Source organism: Alexandromys fortis, unplaced genomic scaffold (assembly GCF_014885135.2).
Source record: "Alexandromys fortis isolate MF-2015 unplaced genomic scaffold, M_Fortis_MF-2015_v1.1 scaffold_23, whole genome shotgun sequence".
Lineage (NCBI taxonomy): Eukaryota > Metazoa > Chordata > Mammalia > Rodentia > Cricetidae > Alexandromys > Alexandromys fortis.
In genome coordinates this window covers 11988515-12016135 of record NW_026067907.1, presented here as the reverse complement: position 1 = coordinate 12016135, position 27621 = coordinate 11988515, and the positions used below count along the sequence as shown (strand labels likewise).

The window sequence follows — 27621 nt, the reverse complement described above, 5'->3', positions numbered from 1 at the left end:
TAGAAGGTTTCCTTCATGACAGAAAATGGTCTGTGAGCAGCAGAGTTCCTAGATATTTGGGAGTCAAAACATTTTGCAGAAAATTACCCCCTGCCCAAGAAGAGAAGAAACCCACAGATAATCAAGGTGACGGCGTGGGCTGCCTAACCAGGCCTAATTCCCCAAGACCTGCTCTTTGTTTCTTCACATGGAACTGTCTCAATGACATGACAGTTAAAGTCACTCCTTCCAGAAATTCTTCCCTCTTCTTGGTTCACACTGTGCAGACACTGAAGACAGTGGGTACAGAGCAGGGTCTAGTCCTTACATTTACACATCTGTATGTCCAGAGGTGCAACCCTGCCAACAACACACGATGGACTCCAGGGTACACAAGCGGGCAGGTCAACAAGCAGTCAGAGTCTTCCGCAAAGAAGGTGTTTGCCACATAAGAACCATAGGGCTGGGGTTTGGTTTAGCAGGGGCTGAGAGCTGAAGGAATACAAGGGGGTATTCTCACTCTGCTTTTCATCAGGATAGCTCATCGGGAGAAGAAACCCCTGAAAGAGTAAATACTTGAAGCACAACAAGTCAGCAGATGGTTCCCTGACGAGGAGATGGAAGGAGGCCGAAACGCTGGGAGTGAGGAGGACACAGAATCCTGGCCTCTGACATCCCTGCATAATGTGGTTTGGGGACCTTTGCTGCTCAGTCCCCTCATGCTGAAAAAGGGGCACTTAAAACCTGTGTTTGGAGTGTTCCTCACATACCCTGCTACCCGCCCTCCCCAGAATTTGAAATCACTCAAATGGGAATTGAACGGCATAAATGAGTTAGCTTAGAAAGACAATCTGTTCAGATGCAGACAGCCGCTGAGGCTGAGTCTCTGAATGAGTCAATGTTTCTAACGAAGCACCTCAGCTAAGACAGAAACAAACACAGAAGAGCTGAAATGAACACTCTGCCGGCTGGAACCAGCTCCAGCCAGGGACGATGTCAAGATGTTGCCCACGACACAAGAGCCATCAATGCATGCCTGCACTGGTCACCAGAGTCCTGCAGGCATGCGTGTCTGTGGAGCTATGAGTCAGTACTCTTATCCCACGGCAGCAACGTCGTGAGACGCGGGCTCTGCCGACAACACCCTGCCCGTGTCCCTTTCCCTCCTGTCACTCCAGTCCACGCTTCCCAAAGACCCACCCCTCAGCCACCAAGGGTCACAGCTGCCACTACAGTGACTGTCCGTCGGCCGCTTTGCCTGCTCAGAGAGTGGGCCAGAAGGCACTATTGTTCTTCACAATCAGCAGAACACAGTTTCCTTCTCGGAGGAGAACGTATGACCTTCAGGAAGAGAGCATTGACCTCCAGGGAAAACGACTACAAGCTAGGTCTGAAAACACAGGTAAGAAACGCTGTCGAATTAGCCCTGCAAAGGGACGCCACACTGGAGGGACGGCTGCAGGAACAGGAGCTATGTGCCGCCTGTGGGACAAGTCACCATGAGTCCTAATCACAGCCACTAACTGCTTCAGGTCATTTATGGCAGGAGCACAGCCTGACTGGGACAGCATTCTCCTAAGCAGACGGCACTCTGCACAACGGATTAAAGTGAGTGCTGCTGCCATTTTGTGTCCCTGGGCCAAATCCAGACCAGGTGATCCCCATGGAGAAAAGGACAGAGAAGCATCCGGAAGGGGTATGTGGTGGTGACACTCCAATACGCTGAGACTGGCTGTTACACCATTGGTGCTGGAGAAGCTACCTCCAGCCCTGCCTTAGCTCAGCGACCATGGGGCCAGGAGAGGCTTCCCAGGTGGCATAGCCAGGGGAGTCAGCGCTGGCTGTGTCTCCAGCCTGGTTTCCTAATCTGAACTATGTACCAAGGAATCTCCACATTGCCATGAAGAGAGGCAGAAGGGAAGTTTAAGATTCTCCAACTCGACCTTCCATGAAGCCCCAGGCACCTGCAGCAGGGTGATCTACTAGAAAGCCACTGTCCCAATCAATAAGGACATCTCTCATGGCAGTAAAGGCGCCCTCTTGCTAGCTCATGGACTGCACAGAAGAGTTCAGACCCGCTTAATGTTGGGGCTCATGGGAACAGGTTAGTGGGCAGAGCATTCCCTCCGTCAACCCCTCCATCACTGAGCAGGACACCACACTCCAGGGTTCCCTATATTTCAAGCACACAACACAAAACTGTTGCCCACAGTCACTTCATTCTGACACAAAACTGTGCCAAGTTCAAGAACACAAGAAACTATCAAAGTCCGTAAGTAGCAGCATCCTGTCACGATAGGATAGTTGACGACGGGACCCTAGCTGGGGTGGCGGCAAGCGCACACACCTGCTGTTTCTTTTCTCTTCCGGCTTCGGCACAGTTGACCTCCCTTTAGAAACGGCTTGTCACCTTTGTAATGAAAGGAGGGGGCTATGCCTGGAATTCCACACACGAAGGTAAAATAGAGCCGTGAGAACCGCCATTCTTGTTGTCAAGGCATGAGGACTCCCGCTGACAACAGTCCTCCCCCTGCACACATGGCCGCCACCGCACGTGAGAAACAGTCGATTTCCGCAAGCGCCTGCCCCTTCTCGTTTCCTTCTCAGAATGACTTTGCTATTCAGATGAGTTCCAGTTCCCTCTGCAACTGTCCTTGTGGAGCTAGTGATTGGCAAGAGGAGGGCACACCGTGGGTGTCACACACAAACCTTCTCTCTCCAAAGCTGGGGCCGTGGCGGAGGCGGGGACTGGAATTTGAGTAACTCAGGATAACAGGATGCAGAGAAGTTGGAAACAAAACAAATTTGAATGTTCCTTTGTGTAGACTCTCTTCTTCCAGTTGTGAGAGAGCGCAGGTGTGTGTGGGGGGGAGAGGTCCTGTGGGAGTACACGGGAGGCCAGGGGGTTCGTTCTACCCCCACGTGATGCATCACCATGTCTTATGGTAACTGAGGCGCCTCCATTTTCTCTTAAGAGACACTATTGGATTTCTGGGGGCAAATCTATTCCTCGGTGATAGCCTGTTATAGAAAGCTGAAATAATAAGAAATGTAAAACCATGTTTGGTATTAGCAGACTTCAGAAGAGCACAAGGGGATGGGGATTTTTCCCATTCCTTTTTGCCTACATGGCTCATCTTCACAATATGTAAGGGATTACACACTGTTCTAGAGTACTTGTTTTTAAACATTATAAGACACCCGGGATAGTCTGAATGTGACTGGCTCCTATATGCTCATAGGGAGTGGCATTATTGGGAGGCATGACTTTGTTGGAGTAGGGGTGGCCTTATTGAAAGAAGTGTGTCACTGTGGGGTGGGTTTTGAGTCCCAGTGCAAGGAGTCCAGTTCTTGTTGCCTTCTGATCAAGATGTAGCCAGCACCATGTCTGCCTGCATGCCGCCATGCTCCCTGCCATGATGATAATGGACTGAACCTCTGGAACTGTAAGCCGCCACCTCAATTAAATCTTTTCTTTTATAAGAGTTGCCATGGTCATGGTGTCTCTTCACAGCAATAGAAACCCTGACTAAGACAGCACCAGATATGAGGGGTTTATTGTTGATAACTTGAGATACAATTCATAGAGATAAAAATAAAAGCTGTCAATAATTTGGTAACTAGAAAGAATTGTTTATATGTCCACAATATCCTTGCCAGTGTGGACATGGGTGTGTATGTATGTGTGTATGTGTGTGTGTGACTGTGTGTACATGTGTGAGACTATGTGTATGTGTGACTGTGTATATGTATGTATTTATGTGTATGTGTGTAACTGAGTATATGTGTATGACTGTGTGTATGTGTGCTTATAACTATATGTGTGTGTGACTATGTATATGTATGTCTTTATGTGTATGTGCGTAACTGAGTGTATATGTGTGACTGTGTGTAACTGTGTATATGTATAACTGAGTTTGTGTGTGTGTGTACATTTAACACAGGGTCAGGTACTCATTATATTCATTCAGGAGATGTAGTTTCATATCCTATGCACAAAACTGGATTGGGAGCCATTTCTCAAGAGCACTTCTGCTTGAATTATAAATGATTTCAAAGGCTCATCACGCAAAGCAGACTGAAATTATGGGCTGAGCATCATGGTCAACCCTAATGGAACAAAGGGCAAATGAGTGCTGAGTCAGAGCATAGCTGGTCCTTCACGTCTGCATCTGCAGCACAGGCTGGGCACTGCAGCCCTCATCAGGGGCTCCCACTGCACCCTGCTTCACCTCTATCTCAGAGCTGGGAGGAAGGAGGAGGACGCATGAGCACCAAACCACACACCCATCAGGGCGAACAGCACTGATGTTGGTATCATTCACCTTCTTCTGTCCTCAGTCCCAGAGGGCACCTCATCTGGACCATAGCAGCATTCCATTGTAAAACATCTCTCCACCCCTGAGAAGTTCAGGCCCGTGAAGAATTCAAGCCTGTGTCTCCAGCCCCTACTCTGAAGCCACGCTTGCACAAGCTGCCTCTGAGGGACAGTGTCCAGTTAGTTTCTATGGCTGCAGTAAAACCAAAAGGGACTTGGGAAGAAAAACAATTATTTGGCTTACACACGCAGATGGCACTGAAGGAAGCCGGGACAGGAAGTGAAGGCAGGAGCCTGCAGACAGGAACTGAGGTAAGCCCACCGAGGAGTGCTGGTTACTGCTTTGCTCCCCAAGGCTTGCTCAGCCTGTTTTCTCAGACAACCCAAGCCCATCTACCCAGGGGTGGCACCAACCCCAATGGGCTGGACCCTCACACATTGGTCATTACCAGGAGAAGGCCCCCACAAACTTGCCTGCAGACCAAACTGGCAGGGGCATTTTCTCAGTTGAGGTTCCCTCCTCACACACCTTTAGCTTGTACCAAGATGGCAAAACCGGCTCAGCCAGCCTGTCCTCAACATCCAGAGAGTGGAAGCATCAGATACAAACTCTCCTCAGCACTATCTGCACGTCTGTCCATGGTGCAGACAGGCCACGTGACAACCACTATGGATGAGATGATAAAATGCTGGAGAGGGGGAGGGGTCTCCAGGAGAAGGCACTGAGTCGGAGTGAAGAGTCCGCCATGGAAGGATGACAACAGGAGCAGGAGGCAGCTGCTCGTGCTGTGTTCACAACTGGGACGCGGAGCGCGGTGAACGCTGGGGCGCAGCTTCCGTTTCCCGTGTTATATTTGGCCCATGGGTTGGTGTCACCACACCCAGGATGATCACCTCAGCTGGACCTCTCTGGAAACGTCTGTATAGACACTGGGGTGTGGATCTTCAGGTGATGGTGGTGATGACAAAGATCACACCGGCGTTTGCGCTCAAGGCTGTGGTTACAGGGCTGTGCTGCTGGCCCCGTGGAGCAGCCGGCTCACAGGACGACGTGTTTCAATGCTGAACAACCGCAGGAGCAGTTTCTTTTGAGGACTTCCCGATGATCTTAATGTAACGTCTGTTTCTCTGAGACAATCCTAGTAAAGTTTATCTTATTAAATTCTGGAGTTGTTTCCCATATACTTTCTTGGCCAGAAAGAATAACTGTACAACATTTTTGTGAAGAATTTTGGGCAGTCTCACCATGTTCAATTGATAACCAGCAATAATGACATAATGCCACCGTAAGATTATGCTGGCTCTGAGAAACATGCCTTTGGTGGTGGATCTGAATGATCTAGGAGAAGCCACATCCCAGGTTCACTCCTACGAATCCGTGAGCCACAAATCCGTGTTGACAATGGCCTTCCCTAGGCGTACTCAGATGACAGATCATGCCCAGGATGTCAGAAGTAGTCGATATTTACATTTTCTGACCATTGACAACATAATTCATCTCTTTTGTGGAAGAAAGATCACCCATTCTAAAGTCAGGCCTGGGATCTCACACACCTGCTCAACATAAAAGCCGTCTCCCTTGAGAGAATTCTTTCTGCCTGTATACAAGACGTTTGCAATCTACAGACACTTCGTCCATGCATCTGTCACCCTATGTCACCGGCTATCTGTGGCGTGAAACCATAAGCTTTATCTCCCCAGCTAGACAGACAGCAAGTGAGTTGAAGGCTCAGAATGACACATTCTTTGGAGTCCTCTGCTGCCAAGGACAGTACGTTTCAAGACCCACAAATCCAAGTGTCCCCTGACATCTGCTGAGTCTCCCAGCATCCCAAGGGTCTAAGCATGGGCTTCCCTCACTCAGGGTTCCACCTCTGTGAGGCCAGCACCCATCACTAAGAAGCTGGATCATGTGTCCATGCTGGTGTGAATTTCGTGCTGGTCAGGGCCTGGACCACCCTCGGCTATGACAGACAGACTGAAGAGGGGGGATCAGAGGGAGGCTGGTAAGAGTGAGACCGAGTCCGGGCTTGGGACAGGCCCTGGGGTTTAAGGCTTACCCGCACTGGGAGGATGGGCACAGCGGAGGCTGCGTATCCCCGGCCACTGGGGCCACTAAGGAGCACAGCACAATCGTGCATCGAGCTTCCTGGGAAACTGAGCAACCGCCGTGGCGGTCTGCTGTGGAGCCACACAGAGGAACAAATGGCTTCCTTCCCGCTGCTCTTTTCCCGCATGGCTCTCTGCAGCAGAGCATGTGAGATGCTACTGATGCAGCGAGCTCCCTCTGAAAGCCAAACAAACTTTGCAGAGATGGCAACAACACCCAAGAAATGCTGGCAGCTTATTGCCCAGAGTGGTGCCCCGTGCCCTCCCCTGGGGTTCCTGAAACCACGAAGACTGGGTAAAGCCATTGTGTCCTCAGATTGCCCAGGGAAGACTGCCGTAATGTCTCAGAAGGAACTGGCCCCTCCCAGGACCCTTACCTTTCAAGGTGGCTTTCTTCAGGACCTTCATGGCATAGAGCTGACCAGCGTCGGAGCCTGTGACCTTCCTCACCAAGAACACCTGAGGAGCAGAAAACACACTGGCTGTCTGTGATGGTTAGCTTTGTAACTGGACACAGCCTAGACTCACCAGGAAGAGACCCCTGAAGGATTGTCAACACCGGCCTACCTGAGCGACTGTCTATGGTGGGCTGTGCAGACCCAGCCCACAATGGGCGGCACAGCCATAGGCAGGGGTGCTGAACTGCATGAGAGTGGAGAAAGAGACGCGGACAAGCTAGCAAGCTAACAAGAGGGCATTCCCCGGACAAATTTCTCTCTGCTCCTGACTGCGGATGTGATGTGACCAGCCATCTCAAGCCCCTGCTGCTGTGACTGCCCTATGGTACCAGACTGTGGAATTCTGAGGTGGAATAAACCCACTCTCCTCTAAGATGCTTTTGTCAGACAGAGTACGCCATCACAACAGCAGGGATGACACAGGACGCTATCCCAAATTATCACTAATTAAGAAAATGCCCTACAGCTAAATCTTATGGAGATATTCTCTCAGTTGAAGTTCCCTCCTTTAAGATAAATTCTAGTTTGTGTCAAGTTGACATAAAACCAGCCAGGACAAGATTCTAGCTGTGGGCAGCAGAAGCTCACCCAGTTATTTTGTTTTTAGTTGCTGGCTCTTAAGCACATTCGTGTGGATATTTAACATTCTCTGAGACACTTCTGACACATGGAATAAATCAACAAAACAAAAGATACCTGAGAGAGGCTGAGCTTAAGGCAATATTACTAATTTTTTAAAAATATTAATGAAGAAAATTGCTGAGTATGAAAAGGAATGTTCCACACGAATGAAGAAAGTGTCGTTTTCCTAAAGGGCTCCCCACTGTAAGCCCCGATTGGTAACAGAGCCCACAGCGGCACCCAGGGCTGTGCTGCAGTTGTGAGCAGAGGCAGCTGTCCTTGGATGCATGGATCTGTGGCGCTTCTCCTTCCCAAAGGCTTCCCTCACACCCAGCCCTCCTGCATGCACTTTGGGGTATTCTAGCTCTGCACAACCCTAGCTAGCCCCCACTGGCCAAGGACACAGTACCATCATGAGCCTCTACCTGTCACAACAGTCACATTAGGGCTGCAGGTTCCCCTAGCCATGTGGCAGGTCACTCCTCACTTTCCTGGTTCTCTATCACAGACAGAGACGGTGCTCAGGAACCTGCACGGTGCAGAGCGGGGCCTGTCAGGGCCAGAGACGATCTGACGTCATCTATTCCAGCGGCACAAGCGAAGGGGAAGCGGGGAGACGCATTCAAGCCCAGGACCCACATTCACAGATGCCAGTGTCAGCCCCACTTCTCCATCATGTGCACCTCATTCCCCCTGGCCAATGTCAGTACTGCAACCACGCCCCTCAACAGGGGAGAGCATCTGGTGTCCACGGGAAAACACCATGCTCTCTGCCAGACGGCAAAGGTGCCAGAAAGGGGAAGAGCCCCGTCTTGTGTGGCGATGAGTATTTCCAGGAGCACACAGGGTCTTGGGAAGTCATGAGGACACACCATCACCGGGAATGGCTCTGATTGTTTAGATGTGTGGGACATCCATTTGCATGCGTGTGCACATCTCCATGGCTGGATGAACACGCCCATGGTACAGACCCAAGAGAGAGCCTGGGGCTCAGTCTCATATGTATCAACTGACATTCTAGATTTGAGGCACCAGACCCCCCCCCCCCACACACACACACACAGGATCTTGAGATTCCTGTGGTCCTGCACATCCCTAGAAGTTACTGCAGATGGAGGGGCTCTTGTTCTAAGCAATGCCATTTGGGTCAAGGTCACCTCCTTGGTGTAGGGAATGAGCCCAGGGTGCCAGTGTGGGTTCGTTTCTACCAATAAGCAGATAGAAATGAGACAACAGTGGTTGGAATAAGAGACTTTTTTGAAGACACAACGCATTAGTGCCTAACTGCTAAGTCCCTGCAGTCTGAAAGGACTCTTCCATCTGATACCATCTAAAATAATTCCAGCCTGCTCCTGACACTGGCAGCATCTATCTGCAGGAGGCAGGGGGCAGAAGACAGGGGTAAGAGGAAGGAAGCAGGAAGTGGGAGAAGGCAAGGGGTAGGAGGCAGGAAGTAGGAGGTGGGGCAGGAGGCAGGAGTCTAGGTGGTGATGGTGGACCCTAGATGCAATGCACATGGCAGCTCAGTGTCCATTAGATCACTGGGAGGTTAGGCTAAGAGCTGGAAAGGAGGTTGGGGCTTGGAGCAAGGCCTGTGCTGTTGGCCACACGACCAGCGCATTTTCCTGCCAACCATCAGACTGGAGTCAGTGGGAGCTGAGCACTGAGAAGCCAGCACAGAACATTTTGGCTGCACCCCTACTGTGGCGCTTTATGCCAGTATGTGGGGTCAGGGAGGCATGCATCCACGGCCAGGTCACCTATGGCCAGGTCGCTGAGTCTTCATATGGAAAAGACTATGCTGGGTCACTGTTCACTGTTCACAGGACTCTGGTTAGTAGACAGAGGAACCACCTCTATGCTGTTATATTACAGCTGAGACAAAAATCCCAAGAAAAAGATTTGCATGATGGAAAAATAGCCATGCAGGGAGAAGCCTGGGGAGAGGAAGCAGTCTGCACTGCCCCATCCCATGCACATGTAGGACTGCCTGGCCTTTCTCTGCCTTCTCCCTACACTCTGCCATGTAACATGCATGACATGATGGTGCCGCCCAGGTTCCCTGCTGTAGTTCTAATCTCCACGTGGCCATGCTAGGACGGGCTGGCAGAGCCCTGTGCCACATCACAAGACATCAGGAGGGTCTTCGCATATGTGGGCACACCGGCACCACATCCTTGGACTTGTTGGCCTCTGTCCAGGTTTTAGTCTTTGATAAGTCAGTTACAGCAACACAAAAGGGGCTGAGACAGAGTCGTGGCACATGGATGAAGAACACAGTCATCCCACCTGCCAGCATCTAAACAGAAAACCACATCCTCACCTGCAATGGACGGTGCCATTTACTGTTAGGTGAGACAGTGTCAACTGATACACAGATATTTGCGTATAAAATGCTTACAATTTTGGGTAGACAATGTCTTACTCTGTAGCCCAGGCTGGCCTCAAAGTCATGGCAATCCTCCTGCTTCAGGCTTTGAGCACTGAAAATATTTTTCCTGATGGCCTTTCATACTTTAAGAACGGGACCACTGGAGACGGTGGCTAAGGCTTACATTCGTCTGTTTTAAGCAGGATTTCTGCGTCTTTAAAGGCACAGAAACAGCTTCACTCTGTCACTATTAATACTAAGTGCCAAGATTTAGAACTGCGTGCAGCAATCTCTCTAAGGTGGTTAGAGGACAGGACAGAGGTCACCTCTCGCACCATAAGAGGAGAGACTGTGGAATTTAGACATTTATTTGGATGCAAAAAAAAAAAAAGCTCCAAAGTAACTTTGATAATTTTAGCAAATGTGGCTGCTGTGTCTCTGGTGCTTTGGCAGTGGTGTGCGCAAACCTGTTCTGCTGTCAGAACAATGCACAGGTGACTGTGTGGCCCAGGCCAGATGCAGTCACCCTGCCCCGTCCCGAGCTCTTGGGATCACTATAATGAGTGACACACTTGTCACCACGGTCTCAGTCTGGGGGACCTCCAACTGCAGGACGCTCCAGGGCCCGAGCCAAAGATGCAGAGCTACTTTCCGGGGACTCTCGGGCAACAATCTCCCCGAAAGAAGGCATTTAGAGCCCCGCTCATAATGCCGCTGTTCAATTACAGGAAAGCAAGGACATTTTAAAATGTCAGTTTGCTCACTTCTCAGAATGTGGGACTCACAATTTACCACACCCCAGGGAATTTTAAGGGAAAAAGGAGAAAGCATCTACTCCTGCCTTGGTATTTCTCAACAGAGGGGTGTTGTGGGTCAGGGGGGGCTGGAGAAGGCGGGAAGGTCCCCACCACAGCCACAGGCTCTGGAGCAGCCTGTCTGCACGCCCCATCCAGCACTGGAACACAGTACCAGGCTTCCTCATCTCCTACGCTTAGGTTGCTCTTCTTCTGAAGCCCAAGGCTGTTTTGCTCATCTTCCTCTTGTTCTAAGCCCAGACCCCCCGGGCTGATCTCAGTGCTGACGATCTGCGAACCAACACTGGCAAGGAGAGGCTGCGTCAGAAAGACTGCCCAGGCCATGCCCTGCACACGGCTACAGCACCGGAGCCACAGCTGTGGTTACCAGGTGCAGAGGACCTGTAGGACCTAGCTCCAGCCCTGGGATACTCTGGCATGGGGACCCAAGGCAGCTGAGGCTCAGCTGCCGCCTGGGAGGAAGTCCAGCCAGAGCCTCCCTATTCTGGGGTTCCCAACTGCTGCCGTAGAAGCCATCTGGTCTGTGGCACAAGGAGAGACAGGCACACAGCAGGAGTTCATCAGGGACAAAGAAGGCGCCCTGTCCATTTGCTTGTGTTGGGGCACTCATTTAATCACTCAAGCAAAGGAGGTCGGACAGTAGGCTCAGGGATGGGCAAGGGTCAGCTGGGGTCAACCAGCCCTGGGATCCACAGTATCCAGAACCTTTCCGCAGAAAGGAGACGCGCCTGCCCCACGTTTATGAGTACACAGCACATTTGCCTGCAGAGCGGGAATGGGAGAGTGTGGGGCGGTCAGTCAGACCGGTCAGCACCTCACGCTGGTCTCATGGAAAAGAAAACCTGCAAGGACAGACGCAGCATGATTTGGGATCCCCTTCGCTGCTGTGCAGAGCCCAGGAAGACCCGGGTGGCTTCTCCAGGGCAACTAGCTTCTTTCTAGAGTCCCAGTCGAGTCTCCTTGCTTCCCTCAGGGCACTGGGCTTGGAGGAACTGAGCTGAAGGCAAGAGCTCCAGGATGCGATGCCCACAGGAACTTACCCGTCCACTGTCCCCTCTTCCCTCCTCCCACTGGTACCTGCGCAGCTCCATTCCTTTGCCCTCCTGTCTGTATGAGATTAGGAACTGAGAAGGTGGGGCGTGCAACTTGTCACTAGGAGCACTGTCGAGAGCCACCTCAACGCTATTTCAAAGAAATGCTTGATAAAATGTAAGACAAGACGAATGAAGATCCTGGGGAAGTAATTCCTCCTCCACTCTGGTTTTGTTGTTGTTGTTTGTTTGTTTGTTTAAGACAGGATCTTAGGCAGCCCAGGCTGTCCTTGAACTCAGAACGTTGCTGGGGAAGACCCCGAGCTTTTGCTAGTGCAGAGATTACAAGGGTGTTCCTTCACACTGTTTACACTGTGCTGGGGTTGAACCCAGGGCATCAGAAGTACAATGTAAGCCCCATTCCTGAGCAAGACGCATTCAGGTTCAGGCAGTTTTTGTGCAGATAGACTACTGGCTGGACACCTGGACCTCTGATACACCCCTGTGGGGCTTGGGAAGTGTCCTGTCTTCCTGTCCCCAGGAACTCGGGTGCTTCTCTGTGGGGATGGAGCTGTGACAGTGACAATGTAACGGCAGTCACCCAGTGCAGAGCCAGCCGATAGCCCCAGCAGCACTTCTGTCTCCAGTGTTCTGGGAAAGAAGGCGCTGCTGGTGTGAGTCTAAACAGGAAGAGGCTCCTCCCTCGTGAGACAATAGATGTGTACATGAGAAACATCTATATTTCGCTTCTTCCATGTTGTAAACCCCCATGATGTACGTGTAACATATGTGAGTGTAAGCAGGCTTCTTGTCACTTGCCCATGCAGAAAAGGAAAAGAAGGCATTCTGCCTCATAAACAGTCAAATGAATGGGGTCTGCATGAGATCGCTCTAAGCCACTCCAAGACTTGAGTCGGACTGTACCGAGCCCACCCTCTTTCTGGCCCAGTCATGTGAAGACTGACAAGATTCGGCAAATGTCCACATGCAACCCAGAACAGTTATTCCACAGTGCCAGGACAGCTCTGCTCACATGTCAGGAAGCGCTGGCTTCGTGCTGAACTTGGGTCTTTTCGCTCTAGCAGGCTCTTAGCTCCTGCCTTGCCTATCCAGCTGCACACAGTGAGGACCACACTGTGTGTGGAAGGGACGCTGAGGGAAGAGCCAGCATTCCTGTCTCCTGAGAGACATCAGCCACCATCGCACGACCCATGGGGCAGATATAAAGACATGAGCAGGTTCAGCGCACAAACCCTTCCCAGGCCACAGCCAGCTTGGACTCATGGCTAATTTAACCCACAGCACGATTATATAAAATAAGGGAGCTACTTCATTTTACAAATGGGGAAACTGAGGAATCAAAGAGCAAAACTACTATGTCATTGACCCAGGTGAAAAGAGACTGACTCCAAATCCCTGCCTCCCTGATTCTTGAGTGATAGCTGTATAGGCCAATCCAGGGACGGTCTCCCCACTTGATTCTTGAGTGACAGCTGTGTAGACCAATCCAGAGCAGACCTCCACCCCTTTACTCATTTTCCTCTTTTCAGAAAGATCTGTTGAGACATCAACTTCCAAGACTCCATGACTTAAATGCAATAGTCGAGCTCCCTCTGCAATAACTACACGCCAAGGGGCCACTGATGAGCATGGGAGTGTGGGTGACCTGGCTTTCATGGCTCATGATTCTGACATACACAGGCTCAGCTAATATGGGCAGTGCCATGCCCAAACCCTGCCAGACTCAGCCAGTACTGCCTTTGCCTCTGATGCCAGTCCACCAGTGTCGTTCCATCCAACTCACCTTTCCGTAGGACCCTTGTCCTAAGACCTTCAGCAGCTCAAACTGGGAGGGATCGGCCTTCTCGAAGCCTTCCTTCACATGGTTGCTGATGTCAATCTCCTTTACGATACCCTCTTCCTGCAAGACAGCAGTGACACGCAGTTAGAACACAGCCAACCTCCAGCCCAATCCATCAACACCCTTCCCTAATGCTAGGAAAGCTGTCTGCTCTGGGGGCTTCCAGTGTAGGGACTGAGATGGTGCCTATGCCCAGCATGTGAGTCTCCAGCGTGGGGACTGAGATGGTGCCTATGGCCGGCATGTGAGCCTCCAGCTTGGGGACTGAGATGGTGCCTATGGTCAGCATGTGAGCCTCCAGCGTGGGGACTGAGATGGTTATGGCTGACATGTGAGCCTTCTGTCCCCCAGAGGTTGCTGTCACCGTGTCTCACCAGGACCATGGGGAAATCTGAATGTGTTCTCTATGATACCCACTCTGCAGTTTACTGTGTGGGGCTGGAATATGGCAGCAGAACAGGGACCAAATAGTGCCCTGAGGGTCTTGCTTCACCACTCGACACAGGAGACCAGGAGAGGGTCCCATGTGGACATGCAGACAATTTAGTCTCTAACTCATTCACTTCCCAGTGTTTTTGACACAGGTAACTCAAGGAGAGCTACAGAAGAGCCTTTCGTCTATAAACCAGGCACCAGGCACCAGTCTCTAAGTGTCCATCACTTCCTGCACGCTAGGAATGCAGGGGCCCAACAGTGGCCACTGGAGTTGGACAGCATTGGACAGCAGGTGTCACCCCGCACATCAGAAAGGGCAGGCCAGGAAGTCATCCCCAAACAGCCAGGAAGTCATCCCCAAACAACCAGCAGGAAGCAGCCTTCCCTGGAAGTCATCCCCAAACAGCCAGCAGGAAGCAGCCCTTCCCACATCTTCTTCCTAAGCAAACCACAGAGCCCGGTTTCCTCTCAATATCTGAGCTCCACAGCTGCAGTGTCTCCCTCCATTCAAGGACTGACTACCGTCCCCTGGGGATGACATCACAGTGGCAATGGCCACTTACACTACATATTACCTTATAGGGAAATGAGTGCCCCGGGCTATAGGTGTATACTACCATGCCTGGCTCCTTGTCTTGTGCTGATAGCGGCTGTTTCTCTTGGTGAGGCTGGCCATTTTATCCAAAACTCTACAGAGGATTTAATGCAGTTCCCTCAAAACATCCAAACCGGTGCCATGAATACTAAATGCTCAGTTTATGGCACAGGACAGAACTCTTAAAAGTAACTAGATGTTTGGGGAATGAAGCCAGTTTCAAGGTCAGATGGAAGCTACACTTACAAAGCCACCATCCCATGACTTGAGAGAGAGAAATCAGAAACCTCTATAGGCTGTAGATGACAAGGAGTGCTAAAAAATCTTACTGAGTGGCAGCAGGGTTCTAGAATGTTCCAGGAGAGCAGGAAGGAGGAAGGACAGCCATGAAGCAGCTACCAAGAGTAAAGCCGTAATAGGGCCTTCCTTTCCTGGTTTATCCCTCATCTCTTTCTCTTGCCTTGTGGCTCCAGACAAGGGTTTGACTACTATACTGGATTAAAAAAAAAGTCAGAGCAGACATCGTATCTAATTCCCACCTTCAGAGGAAATGTTTAGTTTTTTTCTGTTTAGTATAATGTTGGTTACAAGTTTGTTGTATAAACCACATGTTCTCTGCAATATGCAGATTCAACTTATAATGTATATGATTGTACGTGTGTGTATACATACATACATACATACATACATACATAAGTGCAAAACAGAAAGGACAAGGAGTTACACTCATGACCCCTCATCAATAGAGCTGCCTAAACAGGACCTGAACAACGACAATACCAACAAACATATTGTCATTGTGGAAGGGGGACTCTCACAGGCCCCACCCCGAGACCGAGACTCCAGACAACTGAGGACTGAGGACCTCTGAGAGAGGGAGAGCAGCTGGACTCAGGGACAAGCCCCTAACTGGTCATCTAATTCCCAGCGCTCAGCCCTGATACCATACACAGACAAGGAACACTAAACAGACGCAGCAGGCTGTAGCTATATATCTGTGCCTTTATACATATAACAATAGCAGTTACACAAAGAGGTCTTGAATTGGAGGGGAAGTGAGGTGAGTATACATGGAATAAGTAAGGGGGAGGAAAGAAAAATGATATAATTATATTTTAATTTTAATACACTATATTTTAAATAGAAAAGAGACCAAAGGAGGGCAAAAACAGGTGATGGATAAGGGATAAGCAAAAATAACACAGGGCATAAAAGAGGAAGAGACACTGAAGGGAGGTACAGGAGACCGGGGAGCACGGAGATGATGGAGAGGAGGGAAAGGAAAACCCGAAGCATGTTTGCTCCAAAGTGCACAGTGATATCTAACATTATATATGCTATTTTTAGTACTTTTAATTAAAAAAAAAAGAGTCGGGAACAACCCAGCAGCTGCACAACCCAGCTGCTGCGCCTCAGCCGTTTCTGAGCAGTCGCCCCGTGAGGACTGTCCTCTGTGTTTAGTCTCCGTCATCCCATCCTCAACCACATCGTTTATTAGAGGCTAATGAAGTCCAGGGCTGTTAACCTGGGCTGGTGAAGACCTAGGGAACCCTCCCCGCTGATCTCCTAACTCACGAATGCCTTATTTCATATCTCATCTGGCATTTCCATTGCTTTGGGTACGAGGGCTGGGACAGTACAGAGGCCATTCTGGAAATCAGGGGTCATGTCTAAGACATCAATTCCCAGAAAAACAACCAAATAAACTGGTGACCGGGGATCATGGAATAAAAAGCGAACTGCAAGCAGTAATGCATGTCTTTAATCTCAGAACCGGAGGCAGATGCAGGGTGATTGCCCACAAAGTCTACGCCAGCTTAGGCCAGACTTCCAATTTTGGGTCAGCTGGGGCTATACAATGAGAGCCTGTATAAGGGTAGGGGTGAAGAGGAGAGAAGAGGCCAGGAGGGAGAGTGGGAGGGAAGGAAGGAGGAACGGAATGCAGAAACAGAAATTAACGCAATGGACCCACAAATAACTGTAGAGCAGACGGGGCAACAGCAGCAGACCCAGCACGGTCTTAGTGAGCAGTGTGACTAAGGTCAACTAGACACGATGCTGGGAAGGGTCAAGGGTGACTACGCCTGCCACAGAATCATGGGAAGAAGAGAAACCTTGTGCAGGAAAGGGTTAAGTGGCGAAGGTGCAGATGGAGCACCAGCCAGCAGTGGAGACTGAATACAGGCAAGGAGACACATACAGAATGTCCTTCTCAGTGACCTGGGATGTCTTCCACGCCCACCCATGCTTGGGACAATACATTCGATACAACATTCAACTGAGTGAGTGTGTGGGGTCCCGGGAGGAACAGGAAGTTCAAACGCACCACCAAGCCCACTTTTCTCAGTCACCCTGGATGGGAACCTTCACCTTCTCTTCCTGAAGGAAGTAACTGGGCCCACAAGAGTAGACAGAGAGGCAGGCACGCGCACACACACACACACACACACACACACACAGTAACAGGCGGAGATGGTTGCCAGGTGTCTTTGTCTTCAAAAAGAAATCACACAAGCCACCTGAGAACAACAATACAGGAGCAATAGCTGAAGGGCAGGTGGAGGAGGAGCCATCCCAGAAACAAATGTGTCCTTTCCCTACCCCCACCTCAGGCCTACTGACGTGGGTTACTAAGGCGACACAAATCTTCCCCTTAAATGTTTTCTCCTCAGTTTCTCTGTTTTGAAAAGAAAGTTTTCCTCACAGTCTCCAGCCCTTTTCACCCCACTGTCTCCTGTAGTTTTATGAACCACACTGTGAAAATGAGACTCCCTGCAAGCTAGAGTCATGAGCATGACCGATGGGTGTAGTTCCACGTTTGCAGGGGCCTCGCTCCCACTGACGGTATCCACAAGGTGGAGGCTGGGTTACCTGCAGACACGTGGCCCCTGCAGGAGGCAGAACCTGTCTTCCTTTGGGACATCTAAGTCCAGTAAGACCTTTGCTCCTGAGTACACCTTGAAGCCCTATAAGTATTCTACTGTATCAATACCACATACTAACTGATGGTACCATGAACAATTAGTTCCCCTCTCTCTTTTCTAAATCTCTTCTCCAGAAATGTAAAACTAATCAAGATGATCAGTTGTCTGTCTGTGTAAGAGAACTAGAGGCCACAAAGTCCTAAGTAAGTCCAAGTCCTAAGTAAGGCTCACCTACCGCCATCACATCCAGCTAGACCAAAATTAAATTTCAAGTTTAGGCAAAACTAATTAAGTATTTTTTAAAAACAAGCAAGATTAGATACCTGCTGCAAGGAAAAAAAGGGATATAAGTGGTTTCTAGATGCCAAGAATAATAGGAAGAAAAGAAGAGTTTGTTGGTCTTACACGGAAGTTTGTATCCTTGACAGACAAGATCCCTTTGGAGGCAGGGGTGGAGCTCTCGAGCAAGGCGCATGTGAGTCTGTCCATGCAATAGGGACACTGTGCACCCTGCTCCAGGGTGCTTACATGTTCACAGGAGAAGACGGGCTTGATAGTAATCTACTGGAAATTGACAAAAAAAAAAAAAAAAAAAAAAAGCAACTCCAGAGATAGAGATCGACACACTCTTCTGTCCACAAGGGCTGCACACACATAAATAAAATACTAATAAAGTAAAATTAGGGTCTAGTGTCAATCAGAGACCTCTGAATGAGTGCGATGTGCGTATTTCATGTATACACACGCATGCATACACTGTGCTAGTTTTCCAGATATGGACACGAAGAGTTTCGTTCTCCCTGCAGGTAGCACTAACCAGTGAACCAGTGGGCTGTGCTCTGCCTGTGACATCTCCGATGGAGGCCTCATGGGTCATGGTCCCCGAGACAGGCAGTGAAAGGGCCCTGTTCCTCATCTCTGGCTACCTGCCAGAAGTAGATCTTCTTTGGGATCCTTGAGGAGAAAGCATCAGAGCAGGTGTGACTCTGCCACCCCAGCCGCACAACTTTTACTAGCTCAGTGACTCTCGCAACAGAGTCCAGACCAAATGAGCCACAGACTTCAGAATGAAGCTTAAACAACAGCAGTGGTGTAAGGATGGCGGCGGTGGAAAGGATTGTAGCCGTGTGAAGGACAGCAGTGTGAAGGATGGTGGCGGTGTGTTTCTCCTGTTTCTGAAACTGATGAAAACTTTTGGGCAGAAACCTCACGAAAAGGAGCCCACTAGACAGCTCCCCACCCCTTCTCCCCCATCTTCTCCACTCCCGGTCCATCCCATCTTCTTTGTTTCCTTTCTCTTGCAGTCAACTTAGCCATTTCACATTCTTCAAAGATTATGAAATATTTTGCTAAAAGGAAAAGAACAAATTTAACTCCAAGTTTCCCAGAGTCCCTTCCCCTGTCAACATGGTACCATTATCTACCTGTAGAGCTGTCAGAGCTGGGAACCTGGCACAAAAGGAAAAACTCACGTAGAACAAAGATTTTTACTGAAGCCGGCACAAACCAGAACTGATAGGCTTCCCATGACAAGTGCACACGGAGGCTGACTAGAGAGGGGATAAACTGGATCCATTTCCTCACAGCCAGATCCCTTCTGGCCCTACAACAGTTACTCCTGAGATCACACTTATCCTTCCTCACGAGCACCAAGCACCCAAAGATGTACAGCAAGGCCAAGGACCCTCCCTTCTGGCAGGTGGATTCCAGACCTGAGCTCCTTGTTATCCTACACGCTGTGACATGGTCTGGAAGAAGCAAGCTGGCCTGGCCAACGCTCCCGGAAGAGACTAGGGTTCACAGCATCCACGCAGTGTGTGCGGGTCCTCCACAGGGCAGGATACATGCATACTCCCCTACGTGTCACTGTCTACCCAGTGAAGTGCCCAGAGCACAGCGTCTACTCTGCAAGCGCCTGGACGAAAGCAAGAGACACTTGGTGGGACGTTTTAGATAAGTGTGTCACATCCATGTGCTGGCCCCTGCAGGACACCAGCTCAAGACAGACTAGAGAGCTGTTGTGCACATGACCTCACCATCCTTAGGAGACCTTTCCTATCCACAGTGCAAGAGGAGTTGAGAACCTCCCATAACCCTGAGGCCATATTTACATTATATATACTTTTTTAAAAAATATTTATTTATTTATTATGTATACAGTATACAACATTCTGTCTGTGTATGTCATACACAGAAGAGGGCACCAGACCTCACTACAGATGGTTGTGAGCCACCATGTGGTTGCTGGGAATTGAACTCAGGACCTTTAGAAGAGCAGGCAATGCTCTTAACCACTGAGCCATCTCTCCAGCCCCTATATATACATTTTTTTAAGTTTGGGGAAAAGTGGCAAAAAGCCATCCTTGCTTGAGGTTTGGCAAAACATTTCTGTCGTGTGGATCCACATATATGTACCACGTTGAGATCATACACCCTGCCCACCCCACATGAGACACCGGAGACGGCACACCTCCACAGAGGCAATTATTCATACCAGATAAAATGGACTGAAACTCACTCAGTGAGGATGCGAACTGCCAGGTGAGAGTTCTATCGTTTCCTGAACTCAAAGAAAAGCAGGTCTGGGCTTGGAGGCATACAGCAACAGTGCAGGAACTTCCATAACCCTGAGCCATGGACCAGAATCTGAGCCACAGCTGTGGGGCCAACAGAGGTCCATAAGCTCCGCTGTCGGCCGTGGTCTGGTGTGCAGGGCGAGCAAGCAGCGTGGAATCAGAACGGCTTCAGTGCCGTCAGCACAGGAACAGACGTTAAAATAACTACAAGGTTAAACTTCCACCGTAGGCTGTGTGTGAGCTGTGCCAGATTGAGTATCCTCAGTCAGAACAGTTCCCCCTCTCCACTGAGCCCCAGCATCAGCCACGGGCTACCCCTCTGCAGCTCTGGCTTACCCCCTGCTGGAAGACAGCACTTGAGCTAAGCACAGCACTGCTGTAAACAGAATCTGGCCAAAACAAACAAACAAAAAAAACAAAACAAAACAAAAAAACAACCAAGTCACTTAAATGAGAGAATCGAGCTACTAGCACTTGCTTTTGAAAGTCTCTTAATTGCTCTTCTTTTCCAGAACGGCAGCCTGGGGACAGTGGTGCAAATCCCCACTGAGATCTGTGTATGTGTTCCTGGACCTCTGCCAAAACTTGGCCTCGCGGCTACACACACAGCGCTGGACACACAGTCTGCTCTTACACAGCCGGGACTCAGCTCAGAATGTCTCCTCATCCAAAGCAGTGGCTGGGGCATGAGGTTTCCAGAACATTCTAACAGAATGCTAGGGAGTTGCTACCACTAAATAACTGATACAGTTCCTAAGTCCAGCCCTCAGCCACTTCTTCCAGGGTGACATGCTTTTCTTAGCGTATGTCAACTTTTAACACACTGGTTACCCAGGAAACCACTGCCGTGCATTTCCATCAGGTTTTCTCCAGACTGCATACATCTGAACCTCATTCCAAGCCTTCCGTCCACCATGCTCCCAGTCAGTGTCTGGCTTCATGAAGCCGAGTGTGACAGGGCGCCCACCTCCTCCGTCCACAGCACGGGGTACAAAGAACACACAGTAGGGTGGAGTGTGGACTGCATGAAACCTCACAGTCCCTCCCTTTCCACCCGTGGATGTGAGTCCTGACCCTGGGGGGGGGGGGAGGCTGCAAGTGCACCTGACAGCCCGAGCCCCCAGCATATGCCTACACAAACTCTCTCTCCCCGAGGTGCAGTGTGCTTCTCATGAGGAAAGGGATCCCCTCTCTTGGTCCTGGATACTCCTGCCTCCCAGTAGGAAAGACCTGACCCTAAAAAGGACAGAGCATTGCCATGGAGTGAATGCCTTCTTCCTCCTCGCCCAGGCCTGTCCTTCTCCAGTGTGGTGGTTTGAACAAGAAGGCCCCAGAGGCCCATGTATTTGAATACTTGGTTATTGGAGAGTGGCACTACTCAGCAGGGTTTAGGAGGTGTGGCCTTGTGGAGGAAGTGTGTCACTAGTGGTGGGCTTCAGGATTAAAACTGCTTAAGCCAGGCCCCGTATCTCTCTCCTTCCGGCTGCCTGTAGACCTGGATATAGAACTCTCAGCTCCTCCAGGACCAACCATGTCTGTATGCTGCCATGATGATAATGGACTCACCCTCTGAAACCCTGAGCCAGCCCCCAGTTAAATGTTTTCCTTTATAAACATGCTGTCTCTTCACAGCCATATAACAGCGACTGGGACATTCAGTGATACCACAGCAGAGACACTCTTGCCCTGCTTCTAGCAAGAGCCTACTTTAAAAAGACCATGGGAGAGGGTAGAGAACCCCTAGATAAAGGGGCACACAGGTGAGCGTGATGGGGTCCTTAGGATGTGACGGTTGCCAGGAAAGGACTTTTCAGGGAGCAAACTCAGTGACAGCAGTGAGATCAGGGCCGTGGCTCATGTGTGGAAATCTTGGAGAAAGAAGAGAATTTCTGAGTCTCTCTCTGTATCCAGGGGCTACAGGAACTCTCCTCATCTGAATCTGACCTGCTAGGATGCAGCAGGCTCCTTAGAAGCTGCTCTCTCCTCCCAAGCGCTGAGTCACTGAGTCAAAGCGGCACCTCTGTCTCAGGTGACCCTATCCTGGGTCTGCGCCACTAGGCAGCCCTCCTTCACCTCCATGCAGAAGCATAAGATCTGGCCTGGCCCTCTAGATTTCTCAGCCAAGGACCCCTGGCTGTGGTCATCCCATACTTCCCCTTTCTTGGTCTGTATAGTGTTCATCCTCTCCCTAGAAGGGCACCGGCAGTCAGTGAACACTGCTCATACATGCCTTCATCTCGCGGCAAATCCTGCTCACACATGTTCACACATGTCGTCATCCCCACTGAGTAGATGACTCTCCACAGACAGCCCCTCAGCATGGAGAGAAGCCAAGTCCCCTGATGGGGATGATGGATGAAGATTGGCAGGTTCATACTGGAGACTCAGGAAGTTGTGGGGAGGGGCACTCAGCCAATGAGTAGGATAAATAATACAAGCTTTCTACAATCAGAAAAGCAAGAGCCAAGAGGGAATCAGGAGTTGCTGTTTGTCCTATCAATTAGAACAATTCTAAAACAGTGTCTGGATTGGTGTCCTTATTCTAGGAGGCCATCCACAGTGCTCTAAAGCTTGTTGATTGAAGCACCCTTCACACATCTGAGCAGCAAGCTGTGCTCACAGCTGGGGATGGTACCTCTCACAGAGGCAAGCCTAGAGGACGTTGGTGGCTGGTGCCACAAGTGGATCTGGTACACAACACATCCTAGGATCCGACCGTATCCAAGAATTCTCTAGAAGAAAAATGCTAGGGAACCCACTCACCATCACGTAACACCCCTGGGGCATGAACTAGGATCTCTGAAAAGTTCCATCTCACCAAACACGGCTTGGGGAACCGAGAGACCAGCTTCTTCCCACGTTCACCGCATCCATAAGAGAAGAGCAGTGCCAATGGCCACTCTCCCTCCTTAGGCAGACGTCCCAGCCCAGCATGCTATGACATGCTTGACAACTCCTTTCTGTGACTAAAGCATAGCCCAGTGCAGACATCGTTCAATTGGAGAAAAGACTTCAACTGACCCACCCAGGAAAAACAACCCCGTGATTCAATGACAACAGTGATGGGAGCAGCCTCCAAGCTGGGAGTGATCACTCATGTACATGCACAAATATACATGCCAAAGTCCAGCCTCCAAGCTGGAAAGGTCACTCATGCACACGCACAAAAATACATGCCAAAGTCCAGCCTCCAAGCTGGGAGTGGTTACTCATGTACACGCACAAACATACATGCCAAAGTCCAGCCTCCAAGCTGGGAACGGTGGTCACTCACACACACGCACCAACATACATGCCAAAGTCCAGCCTCGAAGCTGGGAGCAGTCACTCACACACACGCACAAACATACATGCCAAAGTCCAGCCTTCAAGCTGGGAGCGGTCACTCATGTGCATGCACAAACATACAAGCCAAAGTCCAGCACATCCTGGGGAACTGGGAGACAATCAGACACCAATCTGGTGTTCCCTAACCAATACATACATTTCTGCCTTTACGGTTTACGGATCTCCTTCCAGCCCCGAGCTACTTTGTTATCTGCCCATCCAGGTACTGCAAATCCTTGGTTTATTCTATCCCATCTATCAGCGTCTTCCTGTCACTGCAATCCCCCTCATGCCCTCTCTCTCCTCCCCTCCCTCTCCCTCCCAGGCCAAGCGCTGGCCTGCCCACCAGGCTCCCTCACTAAGCAGGAGAGCCTCCACTCAGCAATGCCCCCTCCCCTGAAACTGAGTCAGCCCCTTGCTCCTGTCACTTTGTCACAGCCGTTTTGAAGCCACCAGCCTGCCTTGGGCTAGAAACTGGCCCTTAGTGTTCTTGGCACCTTGCTGGTGTCACCTCCCCAAATCTTAGAGTCACCCTTCACCTAACCTCACTGTCCTTCCAAGGGAGGGAGTCCTAGGAAAGTGACTTCTAGAAATGAGCTCAACCCTTGTTTTCAAGTCACAAACAAAGTAGTGACATGGGCACCACCTTGTCCCCAAATACCAGAACTCAAAAGAAGAGCCTGAGTTCAGTCCATTAGTGTGTGTGCGGAAAGGGGTGGGTTAAGAGTGGGAGAGAGGCCTGCGCCCACACTTCTTGTTGGCACCAGGCAAGGCATTCTGCACACCTCATGCCCCTTTGCCCTCAAAGCACTCTCCAAGTCTGAAGCTGCCTGCTCATAGTGGCAGATCTGACTGAGTCCCACAGTGGCTTCACAAGACTAAGCAAAAGATTTGCTCATGAGATCCCACAGTGAGAAGGGCCGAGAGGCTGATGGGCAAGCAGTGAGGGACAGCTACTGTGAGCAATGATCATGTGTGCACACATCCATGTGTGCATCTTTGTTAACATGTGCGTGCACAGCACAATGAAGTCAACAAATCCCTCCTCGACTGAGGTGCAGATGGAAGCAGCAGCCTGCCCTCAGGGTGCTCCATGGCGCCAGCAAAGACAACGGGCAGCACTACATATCAGCCGCAGCTGAATCACTCCTCAGAGCCTGACCCTGGGCCATCGGGTGTCCCCAGAGGTGACATGTTCTCGGCCTCTGGCTCACCCTGGTGGAGACACACTACACATGATGTCTCAGCGTTTCAGGAAGGACTCTCATGGGGCCTCATTCCTGTGCAGTTAGGCTGAGTGTCCCAGACAAAATTCCCATAACAGATGGAGAAGGGACTCACATCCCAAGCTCTGGGATTTGTTTGTGAATTGAATCTCTGAGTTGAACCTGAAACACTTCCAGGGACACGAGCAAGCTAAGATGGGCACCTAGAACATGCCTGGAGAACCTAAGCAAAGGCATGGGGACTCCCGTGAGAGCAGCCAGACAGGGGGTCCGGTGCTGAGGCTGAACAGCTCTCTTCCCATCGTGAAGCTGGCACCTCATCTTGAATCACACAAACGCTGCCTCTTGGAAGACCCTTTAGCAAACCTCTGACACTAGAGAGAAAAGGAGAAGGCCTCTTGTACAGAAATGGTAATAAAGGCACCTTTTATGGCTACCATACAAAACGGTTTTAAGCAATGGGGATGTGTCAAAGGGAAGCCGACTATTCTGATGCTAAAATTAATCTGAGCAGTAAGTCTGTGCTAACGTTAGCCTGGAGATCATGAAAGATTGATGATCCTCAGGCCGGGCCCAGCAGCAGGCCTGCTAGGAGAGGGAAGGTAGGAAGGAACACACTCAGCCACCCACCGGGGTGGCATCTTCCCCCAGCACCTCTGTGCCCAACCCCCGCCCCACATAACTGAACTCACAACGGGAAAGAGGTACACGGTTTAAACTGAGAGGCAGTCTCAAGGGACACCGCTTCTGCACTATGCTTTGGTCACTCTCCAGTTTCCCCGGGAGCCAGGAAACATGCATTTTCTTCTGGTTCATCCATTCCTAGGGAAACAGAGGCCTGAGCAGGCACAGTGGTCCCCTCAAGCTGCCTGTCAGAACACTCTCCCCAGATACTGAACCACCTGTGCGGGAGAGGGATGACTTTCCCACAGGAACTGCCCTGGCACACCTCCCACACCCATCTGCAACCAAGTCACCACCCTCGAAGAGGTGGAGCTGAGATCTCACAGGTAACAGCCTATCCCAGAACGTTGTGCTCTGGTAGCCTCCGATCCCACCGCCCCTGGGACTGGGAGCTAAGTACAGAGTCAGGCAGGAGCCCCTCATGGCTGGAACACCGCACTCAGGACCCACACACATCTGTGAACACCAGGGACTGGTCCAGGACACGAAGCTTGTAGGCTGCTGGAGTCACCAAGGCCAGAAGGGACGCTGCCCGGAGGACATTCTAACCCAACAGTGTCCCCCTTGTGGGTGTAAGACAGGCAGGCAGTTCTGGTGATCCCCATGGGAGAAACAGAGAACCAGGAGAGGACTGAGGTAGTAAGGGTACCACTTAAAATCAGATTGGCATAGGTTAACTCACAGGGATGACCTCGGTGCACGTGACAGCTACACTGGGTGGCACCCCGTCAGCACCTTCAGCCAGGCTCCAGGAACCCAGCATCCAGGCTTTGTGTCGCTAGCCCACGGGAACAAGGTGGGGCCAGTCATGACTGGACTATTCTGGGAGGAGACGACATCAGGGCCAGCTTCAGAACATTCTCTGGAAAGTACTCTCACCCCATTACGCACCACTGCCAAAGGACAGCTGTAATGCAGGCGCCATGTGCCAGGCTCCATCACACAAAGCCTCCCTCCCTTTTCAGTTCTGTGGTCGATGGCTTCTGACCAAGGACAGATTGGAACTAACTGGATCTACCTGTCATCACCTTGACAACGTCATTGCTGTCACCAAAAACTTTGTCTCAGGTGAGGTCAAGGTTCTGAGACAGGGGATCAAGCCAGCAGCACAGCTAACTTGAGGTACTTATGGTGTTTATATGACAATGACTCCAAGCCAGGCCAGGTCTGCTGCTACACAGAACGGCAAGAATGATTTCCTCCTTCGTTGGTGTGCACCTCTTACCCTCACACACGTCCAGTCCATCACATGGTCTCACCTGTCACCTGTCATCTTTCCAAGCTTTTAAAGAAAGGAGGTCTGCCCGCATTACACTGCAGCCCTAGACAGAGCTACACCCTCCTTGGAAGTGGAATTGGGAGCTTCACCAGACACACCTTGAACACACCTCAGCTGCCAAATGCACACACTACAGCCACCCACTAAATGCACTGCAACTGCCTTCTGCAGCTGGCCACTGCACATAACAGCAGCCACCTACTACCCAGACTGCAGCTGGCTACTGCACACACAGAAGCCACTCGCTGCACAGACTGCAGCTGGCTACTGCACACACAGAAGCCACTCGCTGCACAGACTGCAGCTGGTACATATCTCTCACCTTGCTCTGAGCTCTGTGGACCCAAGGATCTCAGACCAGCTCAGGACCATAGCCCCAGCCACAGGACATAAGAGAAATCTTGCCACATGACCTTATGTGTATATTGAGGTAAATCAGAACAACATTCCAACACTGGGTTTCTCCTAATACTGCCTAGTTCACCACCTGCAAGAACCCTGAGTTCACCCAATGAGGCAAATGTGATGTTCTAGAATGAATGCATGATTCACGGTGACATATTACCAAGCCTCTGGTGTGTGTCTGAGGTACGTCCATGATCCCTGTATAGCCATCTAAATGGCATCTTGATGCTCATCCTCCACACAGGTCCCCAGAAATGAGTGACTAACCAAGAGATGGTGACCCATAAGGTGCAGGCATATACATGAAATGAGGCCAGGGGACAGAAGTAGCAGTAGGGACATGGGAAACAGGAAAGAGGTGACAGGTTTAGTCACTTCTCAGGGCTCAGACCCCAGGATCTGTCTTTTTAAAGTGACAATCCCTGTTGGCCTCCAGGAACAACACATCTGTCACTGCCCTCAGCTTCTGGCCTGTGCCTTCACACCTGAACATGCTGTATCTCCTACAGGAGAACCTTCTGGGTAGTCAGGGCTGGCCCTGCCTTGCTGGGCACCACATGCTTGGCTCCAGTCCCTTCCCAAATGCTCCAGGTGTCTACCACTCTGG

The 27621-nt window shown here is 50.6% G+C and overlaps 1 protein-coding gene across 2 annotated transcripts in view; it reads right to left on the bottom strand.

The window, feature by feature from the left end:
* The window catches only part of Rps6ka2 (ribosomal protein S6 kinase A2), a 264079-nt gene that overhangs the window by 64695 nt on the left and 171763 nt on the right, over positions 1 to 27621 (bottom strand). For both annotated transcript variants that reach the window (XR_007590671.1, XM_050135881.1), the window contains exons 5-6: positions 13507 to 13623; positions 6784 to 6865 (exon numbers count right to left, since the gene is read on the bottom strand). Coding sequence is in view for 1 of the 2 variants with exons in the window: in XM_050135881.1 (XP_049991838.1) it covers positions 6784 to 6865; positions 13507 to 13623 (199 nt within the window). In the remaining variant the exon portion in view is untranslated. The remainder of the gene's footprint in view (positions 1 to 6783; positions 6866 to 13506; positions 13624 to 27621) is intronic.